This window comes from Heterodontus francisci, chromosome 20, assembly GCF_036365525.1.
Source record: "Heterodontus francisci isolate sHetFra1 chromosome 20, sHetFra1.hap1, whole genome shotgun sequence".
Taxonomy (NCBI): domain Eukaryota; kingdom Metazoa; phylum Chordata; class Chondrichthyes; order Heterodontiformes; family Heterodontidae; genus Heterodontus; species Heterodontus francisci.
In genome coordinates, this window is record NC_090390.1 from 40511764 (window position 1) to 40531272 (window position 19509).

General features: G+C 45.5%; 1 protein-coding gene across 1 annotated transcript in view; it reads left to right on the top strand.

Annotated features, from left to right (window-relative positions):
- Positions 1 to 19509, top strand: part of dntt (deoxynucleotidyltransferase, terminal) — a 308067-nt gene that overhangs the window by 64657 nt on the left and 223901 nt on the right. Inside the window, exons 5-6 of the mRNA XM_068053279.1 lie at positions 12898 to 12969; positions 14711 to 14834. Coding sequence (XP_067909380.1) covers positions 12898 to 12969; positions 14711 to 14834 — 196 coding nt within the window. The remainder of the gene's footprint in view (positions 1 to 12897; positions 12970 to 14710; positions 14835 to 19509) is intronic.

The following is a 19509-nucleotide window of genomic DNA, read 5'->3' on the forward strand; positions in this document are numbered from 1 at the left end:
ATTGGATTTGTCCTGCTTTTTGTTGACAGAACATACCTGGGCAATTTTCCACATTGTTGGGTAGATGCCAGTGTTGTAGCTGTACTGGAACAGCTTGGCTAGGGATGTGGCTAGTTCTGGAGTGCAGGTCTTCAGTACTACTGCTGGGATGTTATCTAGGCCCAATGCCTTTGCTCTATCCAGCACCTTGAATCATTTCTTGATATCATGTGGAGTGAATTGAAATGGCTAGAGACTGGCATCTGTGATGCTGAGGACCTCAGGAGGAGGCAGAAATGGATCATCCACTCGGCACTTCTGGCTGAAGATGGTTGCAAATGCCTCAGCCTTGTCTTTTGCACTGATGTGCTGGGCTTTCCTATCATTTGAGGATGGGGATGTTTGTGGAGCCTCCTCTTCCAGTTAGTCATTTAATTGTTCACCATCATTCATGACTGGATGTGGCAGGACTTCAGAGCTTATATCTGATCTGTTGATTGTGGGATCACTTAGCTCTGTGCGGTGATCACTCCTACCAACACTGTCATGGACAGATACATCTGTGACAGGCAGATTGGTGAAGGCGAGATCAAGCAGATTTTTACCTCTTGTTGGTTTTCTCACTACTTGCCGCAGGCCCAGGCTGGCAATCATGTCCTTCAGGACTTGGATTATTTGGTCAGTAGTGGTGCTACAAAGCAACTCTTGGTGATGGACATTGAAATCCCCCACCCAGAGTACATTCTGTGCCCTTGCTAACCTCAGTGTTTCTTCTAAGTTGTCTTCAACATGGAAGAGTACTGATTCATCAACTGAGGGAGGGCGGTTGGTGGTAATCAGCAGGAGGTTCCCTTGCCCATGTTTGACCTGATGCTATGAGACTTCATGGGGTCCGGAATCAATGTTGAGGACTCCCACAGAAACTCCTTCCTGACTGTATACCACTATGCCGCCACCTTTGGTCGGTCTGTCCTGCTGGTGGGACAGGACATACCCAGGGATGGTGATGGAGGTAATAAAAACAGAAAGTGCTGGAAATAATCAGGAGGTCTGGCATCATCTGTGGAGACAGAAACAGAGTTAACATTTCAGGTCTGTGACCTTTCATCAGAACTCATATCCCCTGAGCATTAGTTGGAACCTCTGTATTACTAGTCCAGTAATATTGGCACTACACCACTGTCCCTTAACATAACTGGACTAGTGATCCAGAGGGCTGGGCTAATGCTCTGGGGATATGAGTTCAAATTCAACCATGGCAGCTGGTGGAATTTAAGTTCAATTAATTAGTAAATCTGGAATAAAAAAGCTAGTCTCAGTAATGGTGACCATTAAACCATTGAATTGTTGCAAAAACCCATCTGGTTCACCAATGTCCATTAGGGAAGGAAATCTGCTGTCCTTACCTGGTCTAGCCTCCTAGCCTGACAAGCTCCTCAGTTGTATCAAACCGCTACTGAAAGGTCGAATAAGAACAAAATTGGAGGGACCATCTGGCATCAGCCTAGGCAGCAGAAACAACAAAGGCACACCCTGCCCAGTCGACACTGCAAAGTCTTCCTCACTAATCTCTGGGAACTTGTGCCAAAATTGGGAGAGCTGTCCCACAGACAAGTCAAGCAACAGCTTGAACACAACTTGGAAGAAGCACTGACAATAACAAGGGCACAGAATGTACTCTGGGTGGGGAGCTCCAATGTCCATCACCAAGAGTGGCTCAGTAGAACCACTACTGACTGAGCTGCCTGAATCCTGAAGGACATATCTACCAGACTGGACCTACATCAGGTGGTGAGAGAGAGAAAAAGAAAGACAAACGTAATTGCCCTCACCAATCTACCTGTTGCAGATGCACCTGTCCATGACAGTATTGGGGTAAGAGTGACCACCCCATAAGCCTTGTGGAGATGAAGTCCCATCTTCACACTGAGGATACCCTCCATCATATTGTGTGGCACTGTCATCATGCCGGTCTAAATGGGATAGATTTAGAACAGTTCTGGCAGCTCAAAACTGGGCATCTATGAGGCACTGTGGGCCATCAGCTGCAGCAGAATTGTGCTCAACCAGAATCTGCAATCTCATGGCCTGGCTTATCCCTCACTCTACCATTACCATCAAGCCAGGGGATCAACTCTGGTTCGATCAGGAATATGGGAGAGCATGCCAGGAGCAAGTAGCACCAGGCATACCCAAGAATGAAGTGCCAACTTGGTGAATATACAACACAGGAATACATGCATGCTAAACAGCAGAGGCAGCATGCGATAGACAGAGCAAAGTGATCCCACAACCAATGGATCAGATCAAAGTTCCGCAGTCCTGCCACATCCAGTCATGAATGATAATGGACAATTAAACAACTAACCGGAGGAGGGAGCTCCACAAACATCCCCATCCTCAAATGATAGGGAAGCCCAGCATAGCAGTTCAAAAGACAAGGCTGAAGCATTTGCAACCACCTTCAGCCAGAAGTGCCGAGTGGTTGATCCATCTCTGCCTCCTCCTGAGGTCCCCAGCATCACAGATGCCAGACTTCAGCCAATTCGATTCACTCAACGTGATATCAAGAAATGATTCAAGGTGCTGGATACAGCAAAGGCATTAGGCCCAGATAACATCCCAGCAGTAGTTCTGAAGACTTGTGCTCCAGAACTAGCCGCATCCCTAGCCAAGCTGTTCCAGTAGAGCCACAACACTGGCATCTACCCAACAATGTGGAAAATTGCCCAGGTATGTCCTGTCACAAAAAGCAGGACAAATCCAGTCTGGCCAATTACCGCCCCATCAGTCTACTCTCAATCATCAGCAAAGTGATGGAAAAGGTGTCGTTGACAGTGCTACCAAGCGACCTGCTCACCGATGCTCAGTTGGGGTTTAACCTGGCCAGTCAGCTCCACACCTCATTACAGCCTTGGTCCAAGCATGGACAAAAGAGCAGAATTCAAGAGTGAGGTGAGACTGACTGCCCTTGAAATGAAGGCAGCATTTCACTGAGTGTGACATCAAGGTGTTCTAGCAAAATTGAAGTCAATGGGAATGAGGGGGGAAACTCGCCACTGGTTGGAATCATACTTAGCACAAAGAAAGATTGTTGGGGTTGTTGAATACCAATCATCTCAGCCCCAGGACATTACTGTAGGAGTTCCTCAGGATAGTGTCATAGTCCCAACCATCTTCAGCTGCTTCATCAATGACTTCCTTCCAACATAATATCAGAAGTGGGGATGTTCGCTGATGATTGCAATGTTCGGTACGATTCGCAACTCCTTAGATACTGAAGCAGTCCATGCCCACATGCAGCAAGACCTGGACAACATTCAAGCTTGGTCTGATAAGTGGAAACTAACATTCGCGCCACACAAGAGTCAGGCAATGATTATTTCCAACAAGAGAGAATCTAATCATCTCTCCTTTACATTCAACAGCATTACCATTGTTGAATCCCCCACCATCAACATCCTCACTGTTACCATTGACCAGAAACCTAACTGGATGAGCATATAAATAATATGGCTACAAGACCAGGTCAGAGGCTGGGAATTCTGCAGTGAATAACTCACCTCCTGAGCCTGTCCACTCTCTACATGGCACAGGTCAAGAGTCTGATGGAATACTCTCCACTTGCCTGGATGTGTGCAGTGCCAACAACACTTATGAAGCTCGACACCATTCAGGACAAAACAGCCCGCTTGATTGGCACCCCATCCACAAACATTCACTCCCTGCACCACCGACGCACAGTGGCAGCAGTGTGTACTATCTACAAGATGCACTGTAGCAACTCATTAAGCCTCCTTCAACAGCACCTTCCCCAAACCCACAACCTCTACCACCTGGAAGGACAAGGGCAGCAGGTGCATGGCAACACCACCACCTGAAAGTTCCCCTCCAAGCCACACACCTTCCTGACTCAGAACTATATCACTGTTCCTTCTCTGTGACTGGGTCAAAATCTGGAACTCCCTTCCTAACGGCACTGTGGGTGAACCTACACCTGGTGGACTACAGCAGTTCATGAAGGTGGCTCACCAAAAAAATAAAAAATTCCTTACCCGCTGTCTTCTACCTCCTGTCCAATTCCCTATCCAAGCCAAAGGTTGCCTCTAGTTCCAATGCTCCCATTGATGTTAACAGTCTCTAATGTGGAACCTTGACAAGTACATTCTGGTGGTCCATATAAAAACCATATATAGACATTCTCTTACATATTTGCTAACTCCTCAATAAAATTCAACTCAATTCATTGGTTATGGTCCCACCCTTTGCAAATCCATGCTGGCTCTCTCTGCTCAGTTCATACTTGTCCACACGTTTGACCTTAATCATAGATTTCAGTAACTTTCCCCACAACTGTTAGACTAATAGATCTATAATTTACTTTATCTATAATTTATCTTTCCTACTCTTCTTAAATAATCAAGCGACATTGACAGTTTTCCAATCCAAGAAGACAATTCCTGAATTGAGAGTGTTTTGGAAGAACATGACAAATGCATCAGCAATTTCCTCAGCTACTTCTTTTAGTACCCTGGGGTGGAAACCATTGGGCCCTGGATATTTGTCTATCTTTGACCTCATTATTTTCTCTATTACCATTTTTATTTATATTAGTTTTTCTTGTATGCTGGTACTTTATCTTCTACTGTAAAGACCGATAAAATGTAACTACTTAGTAAGTCTGCTATTTCCTGATTTCCAATAGCAATTTTATCTGTGTCTGTCATTAAGGGGCCTACATTACTCTTAGCCACCCTCTTTCTTTTAAAATATTTGTAAAAGTCTTTGGTGTTCTCCTTGATAACCCTTGCAAGTTTTTATCTCATTCTCTTTTTGCAGTTTGAACTACTTTTGTTGTATCCCTTTGCTCTTCTTTATACCTCTCCCATTCTGCGGGATCTCTACTGTTCTTTGCCTTTGTATAAAATCTTTCTTTTAGTTTTATACTATCTCTCACTTTCCTTGTTGAGCATGGTTGTTTAATTACACAAATAGAGCCCTTGCTATTTAAGTATATGTACAGGTCTTGCAGACTATCAAATATTCCTTTGCACACTTCCCAATATTTATCGATAGTATTATCCATTAATCATTCTGACCAGTCTAGAACATAGAACATAGAACAGTACAGCACAGTACAGGCCCTTTGGCCCACGATGTTGTGCCGAACCTTTAACCTACTCTAAGATCAAACTAATTACCTACCCTTCATTCTACTATCATCCATGTACCTATCCAAGAGTCGCTTAAATGCCCCTAATGTATCTGCTTCTACTACCACCGCTGGCAGCGCATTCCATGCACCCACCACTCTGTGTGTAAAGAATCTACCTCTGACATCTCCCCAAAACCTTCCTCCAATCACCCTAAAATTATGCCCCCTGGTGATAGCCCTTTCCACCCTGGGAAAAAGCCTCTGACTATCCACTCTATCTATGCCTCTCATCATCTTGTACCCCTCTATCAAGTCACCTCTCATCCTTCTTCGCTCCAATGAGAAAAGCCCTAGCTCCCTCAATCTTTCTTCGTAAGACATGCCCTCCAGTCCAGGCAGCATCCTGGTAAATCTCCTCTGCACCCTCTCTAAAGCTTCCACATCCTTCCTATAATGAGGCGACCAGAACTGAACACAATATTCCAAGTGTGGTCGAACCAGGGCCTTATAAAGCTGCAGCATAACCTTGCGGCTCTTAAACTCAATCCCCCTGTTTATGAAAGCCAACACACCATACGCCTTCTTAACAACCCTATCAATTTGGGTGGCAACTTTGAGCGATCTATGGACATGGACCCCAAGATCCCTCTGTTCCTCCACACTACCAAGAATCATGTCTTTAAGCCTGTATTCCGCATTCAAATTCGACCTTCCAAAATGAATCACTTCACACTTTTCCAGGTTGAACTCCATCTGCCACTTCTCAGCCCAGCTCTGCATCCTGTCAATGTCCCGTTGCAACCTACAACAGCCTTCCACACTATCCACAACTCCAGCAACCTTCGTGTCATCGGCAAACTTGCTAACCCAGCCTTCCACTTCCTCATCCAAGTCATTTATAAAAATCACAAAGAGCAGAGGTCCCAGAACAGATCCTTGTGGAACACCACTGTTCACCGAGCTCCATGCTGAATACTTTCCATCTACTACCACCCTCTGTCTTCTATGGGCCAGCCAATTTTGTATCCAGACAGCCAACTTTCCCTGAATCCCATTCCTCCTTACTTTCTGAATGAGCCTACCATGGGGAACCTTATCAAACGCCTTACTAAAATCCATATACACCACATCCACTGCTCTTCCTTCATCAATGTGTTTTGTTACATCTTCAAAGAATTCAATAAGGCTTGTGAGGCATGACCTGCCCCTCACAAAGCCATGCTGACTGTCTCTAATCAAACCATGCTTTTCCAAATAATCATAAATCCTGTCTCTCAGAATCCTCTCCAATAATTTGCCCACTACCGACGTAAGACTGACTGGTCTATAATTCCCAGGGTTATCCCTATTCCCTTTCTTGAACAAGGGAGCAACATTCGCCACCCTCCAATCATCCGGTACTACTCCAGTGGACAGTGAAGACGCAAAGATCATCGCCAAAGGCGCAGCAATCTCTTCCCTCGCTTGCTGTAATATCCTTGGGTATATCCCGTCTGGCCCCGGGGACTTATCTGTCCTCATATCATTCAAAATTTCCAGCACATCCTCCCTCTTAACCTCAACCTGTTCTAGCATATCAGCCTGTTCCACGCTGTCCTCACAAATGACCAGGTCCCTCTCACTAGTGAATACTGAAGCAAAGTATTCATTTAGGACCACCCCTACCTCCTCCGACTCCAGGCACATGTTCCCTCCACTATCCCTGATCGTCCCTACCCTCACTCTGGCCATCCTCCTGTTCCTCACATAAGTGTAGAATGCCTTGGGATTTTCCTTAATCCTACCCGCCAAGACTTTTTCATGTCCCCTTCTAGCTCTCCTAAGTCCATTCTTCAGTTCCTTCCTGGCTACCTTGTAACCCTCTAGAGCCCTATCTGATCCTTGCTTCCTCAACCTTAAGTAAGCTTCCTTCTTCCTCTTGACTAGCTGTTCCACATCTCTTGTCATCCAAGGTTCCTTCACACTACCATCCCTTCCCTGCCTCATCGGGACAAACCTATCCAGCAGTCGCAGCAAGTGCTCCCTAAACAACCTCCACATTTCTGTCGTGCATTTCCCTGAGAACATCTGTTCCCAATTTATGCTCCCCAGTTCCTGCCTAATAGCATTGTAATTTCCCCTCCCCCAATTAAATATTTTCCCATCCCGTCTGCTCCTGTCCCTCTCCATGATTATAGTAAAGGTCAGGGAGTTGTGATCACTATCACCGAAATGCTCTCCCACCGAGAGATCTGCCACCTGGCCTGGTTCGTTGCCAAGCACCAAGTCCAACATAGTCTCCCCTCTAGTCAGCCTATCTACATATTGAGTCAGGAAACCTTCCTGGACACACCTGACAAAAACTGCTCCATCCAAACTATTTGCACTGAGGAGGTTCCAATCAATAGTAGGGAAGTTGAAGTCACCCATGACAACAACCCTGTTACTTCTGCACCTTTCCAAAATCTGCCTCCCAGTCTGTTCCTCCATGTCTCTGTTGCTATTGGGGGTCTATAGAAAACTCCCAACAAAGTGACTGTGCTCCTTTCCTGTTTCTGACTTCCACCCATAATGACTCAGTGGACAAACCCTCCTCGAAGACCTCCCTTTCTGCAGCTGTGATACTATCCCTGATTAACAATGCCACTCCCCCACCTCTTTTACCTCCCTCCCTATTCCTTTTGAAACATCTAAACCCCGGAACATCCAACATCCATTCCTGCCCCTGTGATATCCACGTCTCCGTAATGGCCACAACATCGTAGCTCCAAGTACTGATCCATGCTCTAAGTTCATCACCCTTATTCCTGACACTTCTTGCGTTAAAATAGACACACTTCAACCCATCATACTGGCTGCAGCTTTGCCCTGTCAACTGTCTAATCTTCCTCACAGACTCTCTGCACTCGGTATCTGCCTGTTCAACAGCTACCCCATCCACTGATCCGTGGCTCCAGTTCCCATCCCCCTGCCAAACTAGTTTAAACCCTCCCTATTGTAGTCAATTCCTACCTCATCCCTCCAAAGTCAGCTTTACCTAACTTTAAAACTTTGGTTCATGATTCACCCTTCTCCCTCTCAAACGTAATATTGAATTCTCTCATATTATGGTCACTGTTAGCTCGGTGTTCGTAATATGATAGCATTCGGAGGAGTCTTGAGAAAATTCCTGACACAAAAGTCTAAGCATTGGAATTCTTTGATGTGATTCCTTGAGGCGCTGTGCAAATGACTACTGGCAACACCTATGCAGTTGTATTCAGCTGGCCTCCGACACTGGAAACATCAGAGGAATGTATAATGGCATTAAGAGAGCTTTTGGGCCAACCATCAAGAAGATCGCCCCCTCAGGTCTAAATCAGGGGACACGATCACTTACCAATGCAAACAAATGGATCGCTGGGTGGAGCACTACCTAGAACTGTACTCCAGGGAAAATGATGTCACTGATACTGCCCTCAATGCAGCCCAGTCTCTGCCAGTCATGGATGAGCTGGATGAACAGCCAACAAAATCGGAACTCAGTAATGCCATCGGTTCTCTAGCCAGTGGAAAAGCCCCTGGAGACGACGGCATTATCCCTGAAATAATCAAGAGTGCCAAGCCTGCTATACTCTCAGCACTCCATGAACTGCTTTGCCTGTGCTGGGATGAGGGAGCAGTACCACACGACATGCGCAATGCCAATATCATCACCCTCTATAAGAACAAAGGTGATTGCAGTGACTGCAACAACTACCGTGGAAACTCCCTGCTCAGCACAGTGGGGAAAGCCTTTGCCTGAGTCGTTTTAAACAGACTCCAGAAGCTGGCTGAGCGTGTGTACCCTGAGACACAGTGCGGCTTTCGAGCAGAGAGATCCACCATTTACATGCTGTTCTCCCTTCACCAGCTACAGGAGAAATGCCGCAAACAACGAATGCCCCTCCACATTGCTTTCATTGATCTCACCAAAGCCTTTCACCTAGTCAGCAGACGTGGTCTCTTCAGACTACTAGCAAAGATTGGATGTCCACCAAAGCTACTAAGTATCATCACCTCATTCCATTCCAATATGAAAGGCACAATTCAGCATAGCGGCGCCTCATCAGACCCCTTTCCTATCCTGAGTGGCGTGAAACAGGGCTGTGTTCTCGCACCTACACGGTTCGGGATCTTCTTCTCACTGCTGCTCTCACATGCGTTTAAGTCTTCAGAAAAAGGAATTTTCCTCCATACAAGATCAGATGGCAGGTTGTTCAACCTTGCCTGTCTTAAAGCGAAGCCCAAAGTACAGAAAGTCCTCATCAGGGAACTCCTCTTTGCTGACGATGCTGCATTAACATCCCACATGGAAGAGTGTCTGCAGAGACTCATCGACAGGATTGCGGCTGCCTGCAATGAATTTGGCCTAACCATCAGCCTCAAGTAAACGAACATCATGGGACAGGATGTCAGAAATGCTCCATCCATCAATATCGGCGACGACATTCTGGAAGTGGTTCAAGAGTTCACCTACCTAGGCTCAAGTATCACCAGTAACCTGTCTCCCGATGCAGAAATCAACAAGTGCATGGGAAAGATGTCTGCTGCTACGTCCAGACTGGCCAAGAGGGTGTGGGAAAATGGCGCACTGACACGAAACGCAAAAGGCCGAATGTTTCAAGCCTGTGTCCTCAGTACCTTGCTCTCCAGCAGCAAGGCCTGGACAATGTATGTCAGCCAAGAGCGACGTCTCAACGCATTCCATCTTCGCTGTCTCCGGAGAATCTTTGGCATCAGATGGCAGGATCGTATCTCCAATGCAGAAGTCCTTGAGGCGCCAACATCCCCAGCATATACACCCTACTGAGCCAGCGGCGCTTGAGATGGCTTGGCCATGTGAGCCGCGTGGAAGATGGCAGTGTCCCCAAGGATGCATTGTACAGCGAGCTCGTCACTGGTATCAGACCCACCGGCCGTCCATGTCTACGCTTTAATGATGTCTGCGAATGCGACATTGACCACAAGTCGTGGGAGTCAGTTGCCAGCGATCGCCAGAGCTGGCGGACAGCCATAAAGGCGGGGCCGAAGAGAGGCGAGTCAAAGAGACTTAGCAGTTGGTAGGAAAAGAGACAGAAGTGTAAGGAGAGAGCCAACTGTGTAACAGCCCCGACAACTAATTTTATCTGCAGTGCCTGTGGAAGAGTGTGTCACTCTAGAATTGGCCTCTATAGCCACTCCAGGCACTGCTCCACAAACCACTGACCACCTCTAGGTGCTTACCCATTGTCTCTCGAGACAAGGAGGCCAAAGAATAAGAAGATTTACATTGCTGCTTCATTTTTTAAAAATGTATTCCATTTGATGGTGACCTCTTGTGGGTGATATATTGGAATACATTGGGATTTTAATCCCCAAGAACGGGTGGTTTGGGGCCAGGTGGGATTTTAACATTGAAGTGCGACCTCAACCCGGCTCCAATGTCCCCACTTCCAGATTTAACAGAGGTGTCTTTGGCTGTGTGTGAGTAACCTGCTTGCCAGAGTCAACACAATCATTAGGACTGGTGAGTTGGTAATTATCACAGCTGCTAATATCATTATAATAGCACCTGTGGAAGAGCCTGTCACTCCAGAATTGGCCTTTATAGCCACTCCAGGCGCTGCTTCACAAACCACTGACCACCTCCAGGCGCGTATCCATTGTCTCTCGAGATAAGGAGGCCCAAAAAGTAATATCATTAACACATGTTAATGAGGGGATTTTCAATTGAATTTACGCCTCGGAATAGATTTCCTGAGGCTCAGGAAACTCAGCGGTGAAAAGAAAGCAGAATTGAGTTGCACTTCATGCGAGTTATAAAGTTCAGATTGGCTGATCTCAATAAAGGCTCAGTACTTTCAGTTGCCTCTGACGAATGTTTAGCAGAGAGGTCTTCACAGCATGGAGTGTTTTGAGAAGTTTGGAGGCTTGGAATGGGAGGACCCATGAATGTTTTCAATGCTACATTGGATGAGAAAGACAATCACCATCTATGGTAGCGATGTCATGTAGTTCTTCCATAGACATATATTGACATGGTATGTGGTCACAGACATCTTCAGCCTCCTTCAAGAAGAATTGCTCCCTGCTGGATCTGATGGCCTCGCATTGGCTGTCTCTGTAAAAGTCACGCCGCCCTCAATTTCTTTATCTCTGTGTGTCTTTTACGACCGCTGTGTAGCTTGGAGACACGAAACTAGTAAGTTATTCAATCAAGTCAAAATTGGAGGATCCGACCCACTAACTTTCTTTCTGTGCTTGTATGTATTGGTATAAAACCTCTGCAAACAGCTGAACTACCAGGAAACTTCTGTGCAGCTTCTGGAAAGAGTTCCAGCTGCACTCATTAGCAGAAGACTGGGGGACAAACAGACAAGACATAACAGTGATTGGCTCTTTCACTTCACTCTCGAATAACTTCACTGCTTGTCTTACTAATATTTTTATTATACCTGGGACAGAATTATGAACACTCAAGAACCATCTGTAGTCAGAGCGCATCAGGACATGGCACCAAGCTAAAGAGAAAGAATCCACAACTTCATTCATGCAGACCTTCAAGCTCCTCTGGAGGGTGTTGAAGGGAGGATGTGGATGTGGGTGCCACCATTTCTACAAGAAAGTAACTCAGCTGCCTGGAGAGAGGTGACACTGGCACTATGTGCCAAGTACCTAACATCCAGGACTGCAGTCCAGTTCATTGACCTCACCAGGGCTGACCAGTTAACACACTTTTTTTCCTTTCTCACCTTGGGAACCAGCATAAGTGGCAAGTAACATTTGCGCCACACAAGTGCCAGGCAATGACCATCTCCAACAAGAAAGAATCTAACCATCTCCCTTTGACATTCAATGGCATTACCATCGCTGAATCCCCCACTATCAACATCCTCAGGGCTACCATTGACCAGAAACTGAACTGGAGTAGCCATATAAATACCATGGCTACAAGAGCAGGTCAGAGGCTAGGAATCCTGCGGTGAGTAACTCACCTCCTGACTCCCCAAAGCCTGTCCATCATCTACAAGGCACAAGTCAGGAGTGTGATGGAATTCTCTCCACTTCCTGGATGGGTGCAGCTCCAACAACATTCAAGAAGCTCGACACCATCCAGAACAAAGCAGCCCGCTTGATTGGCACACCATCTACAAACATTCACTCCCTCCACCACCGATGCACAGTGGCAGCAGTATGTACCATCTACAAGATGCACTGCAGCAATACACCAAGGCTCCTTAGACGGCACCTTCCAAACCCACGATCTCTACCACCTCGAAGGACAAGAGCAGCAGATGCATGGGAACATCACCACCTGCAGGTTCCCGTCCAGGTCACACACCATCCTGACTTGGAACTATATCGCCGTTCCTTCACTGTCGCTGGGTCAAAATCCTGGAACTCCCTTCCTAACAGCACTGTGGGTGTACTTACCTTACATGGACTGCAACGGTTCAAGAAGGCAGCTCACCACCACCTTCTCAAGGGCATTTAGGGATGGGCAATAAATGCTGGCATAGCCAGTGACGCCCACATCCCATGAATGAATTTTTAAAAATCCTCTTGTGGGACAAATGAAAAGAGAAGATTAAGCACAAGGATACCAATGTCCAGCAGCTGAGTTATCCTGCCCCACTTGATCCAACTGACAACCAAAGTCACTTGCCCCCTCTCTCCAAGACACGTAACCTGGGGCAATTTTCCAAATGGGACATGTTATTAAAATGTGGGCAAAAATTGAAAAGCTTGCTATACATTGATATCTATTTCATGCTTTCACACAGGAAATTCTGGAAGATGGTGTTTGCTCTAAGGTTGAGAGTTTGTTATGCGATGAGAGGTACAAAGCAAGAAAGGTAAGCAGCTACAATAGGTGACAGTATGACCAGGTCCAACTTGTTGATAGCTAGTGTAGACATTATGGGGACATTTTCAACTTTGACAGGTTGTGGATTGCCACCCTATTGTTGACTTCAGTGGAAAGGAATAACTGACAGGATGTGTAACAGGTGGGTGTGTAACAGTCAGGGTGTGTGACAGGAGAGTTTGTAATAGTCAGGGTGCATTACAGGTGGTTGTGTAATGGGTGGGTGGGTGGGTGTGTAATGGGTGGGTGGGTGTGTAATGGTCAGAGTGTCTAATGGGCAGGGTGCCTTAATGGGTGTGATGCGAGGAGGGCTGGATGTGTAATGGGCGGTGTGTGTAACGGGCAGGTGCCTAAATGGGCAGGGTATGAAATGGACAGAGTGTGTAATGAATGGGTTGTGTAACTGGTAGGTGTGTAACCGGCAGGGTGTGCTGTGGGCGGTCATACAGGAAGCCAGTCTGCTGCCACTTGTTATCTGACCCCATTGAAGTTGAAAATTATGTCCTATGTTTCTAGTTTTATGAACTCTGTTCTAGATCCTTACATGACTGAGTAAGATAGTTATTGGTCCCAATATCGACAGGGAACAGGCTTTATAGGTGGGTGGGGGGAGGAGGGGTTAAGGATGGGAAACACAAAACTCTGGGTTTGCCCACATGCTGTGGAGTTCTGACTCCAAAGCATGTGTCTTTTTTTAAAAACAGGTTCCCCACCTGGAAGGCAGCCTGATTGACAGGCTTAGCTCCCTGTTGGGTGGGGAACACTCTGGAGGAGGTTGCAATGGCAGGAGAAGGTAAGGAACCTGCTGCTGCAATAATGGGAGTGTACAGGGTTCGAATCTTTTGGCGGGGGGTGGGGGGTGGTTTTGATTTCTAATCCAATGGAGTGAGGGCTGGGGTGGGGTCAGATCCCAGAGGTGGGAACCTTTGAAAGGGGCCGGAGTGGGGGGGTGTCCCGATGGTGGAGGTGGCGTGGGGTCGGGAGTTCAAATGGTTGGGAAGAAAATAGCTTGGTGGATAGGGAGGAAGAACTCCTGCTCCTCCTGACCCACAAGCAGTGCTGTAAAGGCACTTTCCTTGGCCATAAAACTTTGCTCACCTCTCTTAAGCTTCAGAGAACTGAACTTGGGAACCTGGCTGTAAAACAGATTAAATGTGAAGCTCCCATTCTCACTATAATGTTTCAGTGGAAAACCAGCTTCGTGGAGTGGGTTAGCAGCCTGCCCCACGTCCTGCCTCCATTAAACCTGGGAGTGGGAGGTTGGTGGTGGTTTGGGGTCTGGTTTGAGATTTTTAAAATTGTTGCAACTCACTTGACCCCAATCCACCTGTTTTGGGGGTTTTAAATTACCCTCATTATGTGGTAATCAAGACCCTATAGCATAAAGAGGGATACATGCACCCAAAATAGGTTGGCTTTGGCACTTAATATTTCTTATCAATCAAGGACGAGCTTATTGAAGCTGATTATATGTAAATCTATAGGAACCTTGGAATTGAATTTAGTGTGAGACAAAAAAGACGGTGTTAACAAGATTATAATAGCTATTTATTTCAAGTTAGTAAAATTATGACAGAAAAGGTTTGCAATTTTATTTGCAGCGTTTTGTCCCCCTATAATATTTTGATGTATTTGTTGAAAACAATGTAAAAATAATAACAATCAATATGCGAAGTACAACCTCTGGCAGAGTAAACTGTATCCAGTTAATGTAATTTATTTTACTGTAGCTGTTCACCAGTGTCTTTGGCGTGGGATTGAAGACTGCAGACAAGTGGTATCAACAAGGGTTTCGGACATTAGAAGAAGTAAAAGCAGCCAAGGATCTGAAATTTACCAAAATGCAGAAGGCAGGTAATGTTTGGAACTGTGTGTTGTCCAATTATTCTGTGCAGTAATGACCTAATAATCAAACATATACACTATTATAATTCTGCTTACCTTGATTTTCTCATTGCCTCCATACTCCACAGAAGGTACATATTATGAAGCAAAGATGTAGTCAAAATTGTTTTGGGTATGGATTGATGTGATGATCTTTGTGGGGCATTAATGGCAGGTTGGGTTGGACTTTCATAGAACATAGAACATTACAGCGCAGTACAGGCCCTTCGGCCCTTGATGTTGCGCCGACCTGTGAAACCATCTGACCTACACTATTCCATTTTCATCCATATGTCTATCCAATGACCACTTAAATGCCCTTAAAGTTGGCGAGTCTACTACTGTTGCAGGCAGGGCGTTCCACGCCCCTACTACTCTCTGAGTAAAGAAACTACCTCTGACATCTGTCCTATATCTATCACCCCTCAACTTAAAGCTATGTCCCCTCGTGTTTGCCATCACCATCCGAGGAAAAAGACTCTCACTATCCACCCTATCTAACCCTCTGATTATCTTATATGTCTCTATTAAGTCACCTCTCCTCCTCCTTCTCTCTAACGAAAACAACCTCAAGTCCCTCAGCCTTTCCTCGTAAGACCTTCCCTCCATACCAGGCAACATCCTTGTAAATCTCCTCTGCACCCTTTCCAAAGCTTCCACATCCTTCCTATAATGCGGTGACCAGAACTGCACGCAATACTCCAGGTGCGGCCGCACCAGAGTTTTGTACAGCTGCAGCATGACCTCGTGGCTCCGAAACTCGATCCCCCTACTAATAAAAGCTAACACACCATATGCCTTCTTAACAGCCCTATTAACTTGGGTGGCAACTTTCAGGGATTTATGTACCTGGACACCAAGATCTCTCTGCTCATCTACACTACCAAGAATCTTCCCATTAGCCCAGTACTCTGCATTCCTGTTACTCCTTCCAAAGTGAATCACCTCACACTTTTCCGCATTAAACTCCATTTGCCATCTCTCAGCCCAGCTCTGCAGCCTATCTATGTCCCTCTGTAACCTACAACATCCTTCGGCACTATCCACAACTCCACCAACCTTTGTGTCATCCGCAAATTTACTAACCCACCCTTCTACACCCTCATCCAGGTTTCCTCTATGATCCTGCCAAATATTGCCAAGAAAATGGTGCCACATGGCCTACCATCACCTGACCTTGACTTCCCTCCCCAGCCCTCGGCCGGGATCAGTGCTAGCCAATCTTTTCCTGCCCATTTAAAAGGCTGGTGGGGCCTCAGCTTGAAACTTATTTCACTGTATCCACTCTTGTTAGCATAGCTTATCAGGACTGTCTGGTGGAAGGTGCCATTAGGCCGGGATGCTGACAGGAAGGCTTCAGAATTCTTCAAATGAAGAAAGAGGGCCTAGTCGAGGCTTCCTCTCATCCCACTTCTGCCCCAAGCTTCACTTGTCTCGACTTAACATCAGCAAAGGCCTAAAAATAAAAATAAAATGTTTTGGCTTTAGGGCCCTTTGTTGCCTCTTTGGGTAATGCAGTGATGTACGCACTGCAGTGCTCCTGTGATTTTCCTCCATTGTACTGGTAGGCTCCCCTTTGATGATTGGAATCCTTCTTTTAAAATAACCTCAACCTGGGAAATTGGTTGAGATAGCATAGGAAATGTGAACGGAAATTCCACCCACCAGAACATTGTTGCAATTCGCCCATTGCCTCTGAATTATTATGGTGGTTAAATCTTCTAATTGCTGAATTTCTCTTTAAACCTGTAGCATACCAAATGTGTTTTGACATATTTTGCAGAATGGCATTGGATTAAATTATATTACTAATCGTGTTAAAATAGAATAACTTTCTTACAAAACTACATCACTCTCCATTATTTAGGATGAGAATGCCATTTAGATTTGACAAGAGACTTCAGGAAAAGGCTTTAGATTAGATTAGATTAGAGACACAGCACTGAAACAGGCCCTTCGGCCCACCGAGTCTGTGCCGAACATCAACCACCCATTTATACTAATCCTACACTAATCCCATATTCCTACCAAACATCCCCACCTGTCCCTACATTTCCCTACCACCTACCTATACTAGTGACAATTTATAATGGCCAATTTACCTATCAACCTGCAAGTCTTTTGGCTTGTGGGAGGAAACCAGAGCACCCAGAGAAAACCCACGCAGACAGAGGGAGAACTTGCAAACTCCACACAGGCAGTACCCGGAATCGAACCCGGGTCCCTGGAGCTGTGAGGCTGCGGTGCTAACCACTGCACCACTATGCCGTCCCTGGGCTTTGATCTTGGATAGTTATTTGATATGGATTGGATGAGATATTAACTCATTCAAAACCCATCCACTTGCACAGAGTTAAAATTGGGCTCAAGAGTCTGGTCAGAAAAATAAACTGATGTAAATATCATGCAATGGTAATATTTTATGCATAAATTAGCAAAATTCTCACTATATCAGAAATTCTTACTGACAGAAGCAAAAGAAAAGCATTGTTATAAACATTTCCTCAGATATTTTGATGAGCAATGTTCCCTCTCAATTTTTGTCATCGTGCAGGGCCTGTTGATATTCAGTACGGAGTATCTTTAAATTTTTTGGGGGGGCTGCATACGCATAGTATCTCAAAGGAAACAGGTTGTGAGTGGCCTGCATGGTACCTTTGCAGCTGATAGGGAACATTGTGAGGTATCATTATACTAAGGTATAGGATAAATAATAACAGAAACGTTAGCAGTTACCTACACTTTCAAAGGAGTTACCTCTTACAGGGCAAGTCAGAGTCAAATAATTGGTTATGTTCTGCTCATTGATGTTTATTATTTGCACCATTGTTTGAACAAATAACAGCTGAAGTGGTTTTAGTATGATCAGTATTCAGGGCCTCAGAATACTGAGCAGATTTTGCTACAGCAAAGAGACATCGAACAAGCAATGCAGAATGTAGCATTATAACCAGAGTTATGGCCCAGTGAAGGAAGTGATAAGTATTAGCTTAAGTACCATCTATTCAAGGGAAAAAGGAGATGGGGATAGGCATGGCCTTCTTCATATTATAATAAAGCTGAACAGGTCAATGACTAAATTATTGCTTTGGGCAAAGAAGTTCCATCCAAAAACTGGTGGAGACAGTCTGGGACTAACAAACTGGCTGGGAATTGGAATGCTCCTATAGGGTATGTGGGCTGGGTCTATATAAAAGAAACAGCGTATGGGTAGAACCCCACTCCTTTGAATCCAGAGGTAACTGAAACGGCTGAAGTAAGTGTTTTATACTGAAACAAGGCCCAATGTAACCTTGATTGGTGGGACTGCTCCAATCTCTATTCCTGCATGGTTATGTTTAAATAAATCAGCCTGCCACAGAGTAGGAAATTGTAGGCCTGATTTCCTCCCCTCAATCCGCCTGGGCACAAGCCAACAGAACTAAAGCACAGTCCACCTGACCTGACCTGACCTGAACTCCACTGTATTTCCAAGTTCAGGTCATTTTAATGTCCTGACATACTCCTTGAATGGGGTTTCTATCTGGAAATGGGTGTAGAAAACCAACTGTTACTTGCAGCAACAGTAATGGTTGTGAGCTTCAGAACCTTGTGATTGCTATCCACAAATAGCAATCAGAAGACCTCCAGCCCAAGTAGTCTTCCTGCTGTCTGTGAAAAATATGACACATACTTTTCCTTGTTGTCCATGGCCTTGCTCCCTGACCTCAACCCTCCATTCTGAGCAAGGCAGAGGTAAGTATTAATTGTATGTCTGCCAAGTAATGACCCAGAGAAATGAGGTGAGAGATATATTCTGTCTCATTTTTACAGCTTTTGATTGCTTGCACATGCTTCACGTATAAGCACCTGAGGAAAATCCCAGAATGATGATGGCAAAACAGAAGGTGGAGAAATATAGCTCAATGCTTTGTGCCTGGGAAATATATGGCAGGTCCTGGATTTGTGTCCGAGTAAATATAACTCGAAGCCTCAGGACACTCAATGTATGGTTGGCAGAAGTACATGTAGATGTGGCATATCACTCTGATGACTGGTGTAATATGGGGACTACCTGAAGGTTCAGGCATGAATCAAGGCCAGAACCCCACCCCAAATTTATCCCATTTTTATTTTTCAAGGGGGCTATGTGGAAGCAGCATCAAATGGTTCTTTCTGGGAGCAAAAGAGGAACTGGGCACTTGTAACCTTGCATTCCTCTGCCTGACCTCCAGCCTTCCTGATACAGTAATTACCCTAGATGTGTGCCCAGTAGCCTGGACACAAATTAATAGAATTAAAAGTAGGGAAGCTCCTGCTGACCCATCTGCTGGGATCAGCTATGGCGATTTCCAACCGGCATGATCATGGCAAAATTACCAAGCTCACTGGCTTATGGATTTTCAGGGCCTATGATTCTAATAGGTACTAGAATTATTATTACTCGTAGACATGTGTTACAGAGACTGGACTATTGAAACCTTCTAACATAAGAGCCTGAGGTCAAACTTTGCTAACATGTGTAAGGTATTGTTTGTCTTTTGCCTTTGTTACCTGGGAAGTACACGGATGGCACATGAAACCACATTGCCTTACCCATGCAAGCCAGATTACAGTTAACTACCAACATCCTGGGGTTACCATTGACCAGAAACTGAACTGGAGC